Source organism: Papaver somniferum, unplaced genomic scaffold (genome assembly GCF_003573695.1).
Source record: "Papaver somniferum cultivar HN1 unplaced genomic scaffold, ASM357369v1 unplaced-scaffold_65, whole genome shotgun sequence".
NCBI classification, from domain to species: domain Eukaryota; kingdom Viridiplantae; phylum Streptophyta; class Magnoliopsida; order Ranunculales; family Papaveraceae; genus Papaver; species Papaver somniferum.
The window spans coordinates 4,232,185-4,234,222 of record NW_020649304.1 but is presented as its reverse complement, the minus strand read 5'-3'; the positions used below and the strand labels follow the sequence as shown (position 1 = coordinate 4,234,222).

The following is a 2,038-nucleotide window of genomic DNA, read 5'->3' as shown; positions in this document are numbered from 1 at the left end:
TCTCCCAACTTAGAACAGTTCTCTTATCTAGATCCCTTTGAGGATACGTCTCAGTCCAGTTCTCCATCAACATCCATTCAGTTTCCCTCCACAGATATTACTCCTTCTGAAAATAGGGAAGCTATACAAGATCACTCTATGGTTAATCCTGACGCAGCTTCTCAAGAAGGGGATCCTATATCTGACAATGTTACTTTACCAACACGAAATCGTCGACCACCAGTCAGGTTTGCAGACTATCATTGTTCATTATCATCGATTTTATCTGTGCATGCACCAACTTCTTACAGGGAAGCATCTGTACTACCAGTTTGGCAACACTCTATGGACGAAGAATTAGTTGCACACAAAGAAGCTCATACTTGGGATATGGTTGTGCTACCTCCAGGAAATTCTGTTATTGGAAGTAAATGGGTATACAAAATTAAAACTGATTCAGACGGCAAGATATTTAGATACAAATCCCGTCTAGTTGCTCAAGGATACACTCAGGAGTATGGTATCGACTATCAAGAAATATTTGCCCATGTTGCTCGTATGACTACAGTTCGTAATCTTCTTGCTGTTGCTGTTGCTCGAAAATAGAAACTACATCAAATGGATGTGAAAAATGCCTTTCTTCATGGAGATCTTCAAGAAGAAGTGTATATGCGACCTCCACCTGGAATGTCTCACTCTCCTAATCGAGTATGTAAGCTTCGTAAACCTCTCTATGGAATCAAACAAGCACCTCGTGCTTGGTTTGAAAAGTTTTCCAACGCTGTTCTACGATTCAGATTCACTCAAAGTGCATATGATTCAGCCATGTTTAGTCGTTCCACTGCAAGGAGTATGGTTATTCTGCTCCTCTACGTAGATGATATGGTCATTACAGGTGATGACATGAAAGGCATTGATGCTCTTAAAACTCATCTTAGTTCATGTTTTGAAATGAAGGATCTAGGCTCCTTATGTTACTTTCTTGGTTTAGAAGTTGATCACTCATCTGATGATTGTTTCATCTCTCAAGTAAAATATGCCTCAGATATTCTTCAACGTGCTGGATTAACGGATAATAAAACTGCAGCCACACCTCTTGAATTGAATATCAAGCTTAGTCCTTCTGATGGAGAACTCCTTCCTAATCCTACCTTGTACCGCCAGCTTGTGGGAAGTCTAAACTACTTAACTATTACTCGACCAGACATCAGTTATGCAGTGCATATAGTTAGTCAGTTCATGTCAGCTCCGCGATCCACTCACTATGCAGCTGTACTCAGGATCTTACGTTATATCAAAGGGACATTGTATCAAGGAGTTACGTTTTTGTCCACTTCTGATCTCTGCCTTCGTGCATATTCAGATTCAGATTGGGCAGGAGATATTACAGATAGACTCTCAACTACAGGCTATTGCTTATTTCTGGATAGTTCATTAATATCTTGGCGTAGTAAGAAGCAAAACGTAGTTTCTCGATCTAGTGCTGAAGCAGAGTATAAAGCTCTTGCACACTCAACCTCATAAATTGTTTGGATGCGATGGCTTCTAGGGGATATGGGAGTTAATCTGTCAGAACCAACTCCACTGTATTGTGACAACAAGGCTGCTATTCACATTGCTCACAATGATGTTTTTCATGAACGTACCAAGCATATCGAAATTGACTGTCATTTTGTACGTCATCAGTACAAGAAACGGATTATCAACTTATCCTTTGTTTCTTCTGAGATGCAACCTGCTGATCTCTTTACTAAGGCGCTGTCTTCTGTGCGTCTCAAGCTCTTAATTTCCAAACTCAACATGTGCTCTATCCCATGTTGAGTTTGAGGGGGGGGGGGAGGGTATTACGAGATATTACAAGATATATATGAGATATCTCCCTTTCCAGATATACCTTTTGTATATCTGTCATATATCTGTATCTTTGTATATTTCTTGTCGTGTAAGCTAAGTTACTTCCTGATATATCTCTGGTTCTTGTATATAAGACCAGATACATGTAATTCATAAACACATCTTTACATAATCCAATATACCATGGCAAATTCTGTCACCTTCT

The 2,038-nt window shown here is 39.6% G+C and overlaps 1 protein-coding gene across 1 annotated transcript; it reads left to right on the top strand.

Annotated features, from left to right (window-relative positions):
• Positions 1 to 648: 648 nt before the first annotated feature.
• On the top strand, positions 649 to 1,503 carry LOC113343676 (uncharacterized mitochondrial protein AtMg00810-like). Its single transcript, XM_026587804.1, has one exon. The coding sequence runs from the start codon at positions 649 to 651 to the stop codon at positions 1,501 to 1,503; it is 855 nt and encodes a 284-aa protein (XP_026443589.1).
• The last annotated feature ends 535 nt before the right edge of the window (positions 1,504 to 2,038 follow it).

What these genes read in the sequence shown, in the direction of transcription:
- LOC113343676 (XM_026587804.1), top strand. Translation starts at nt 649, where the DNA reads ATGCGACCTCCACCTGGAATGTCTCACTCTCCTAATCGAGTATGTAAG.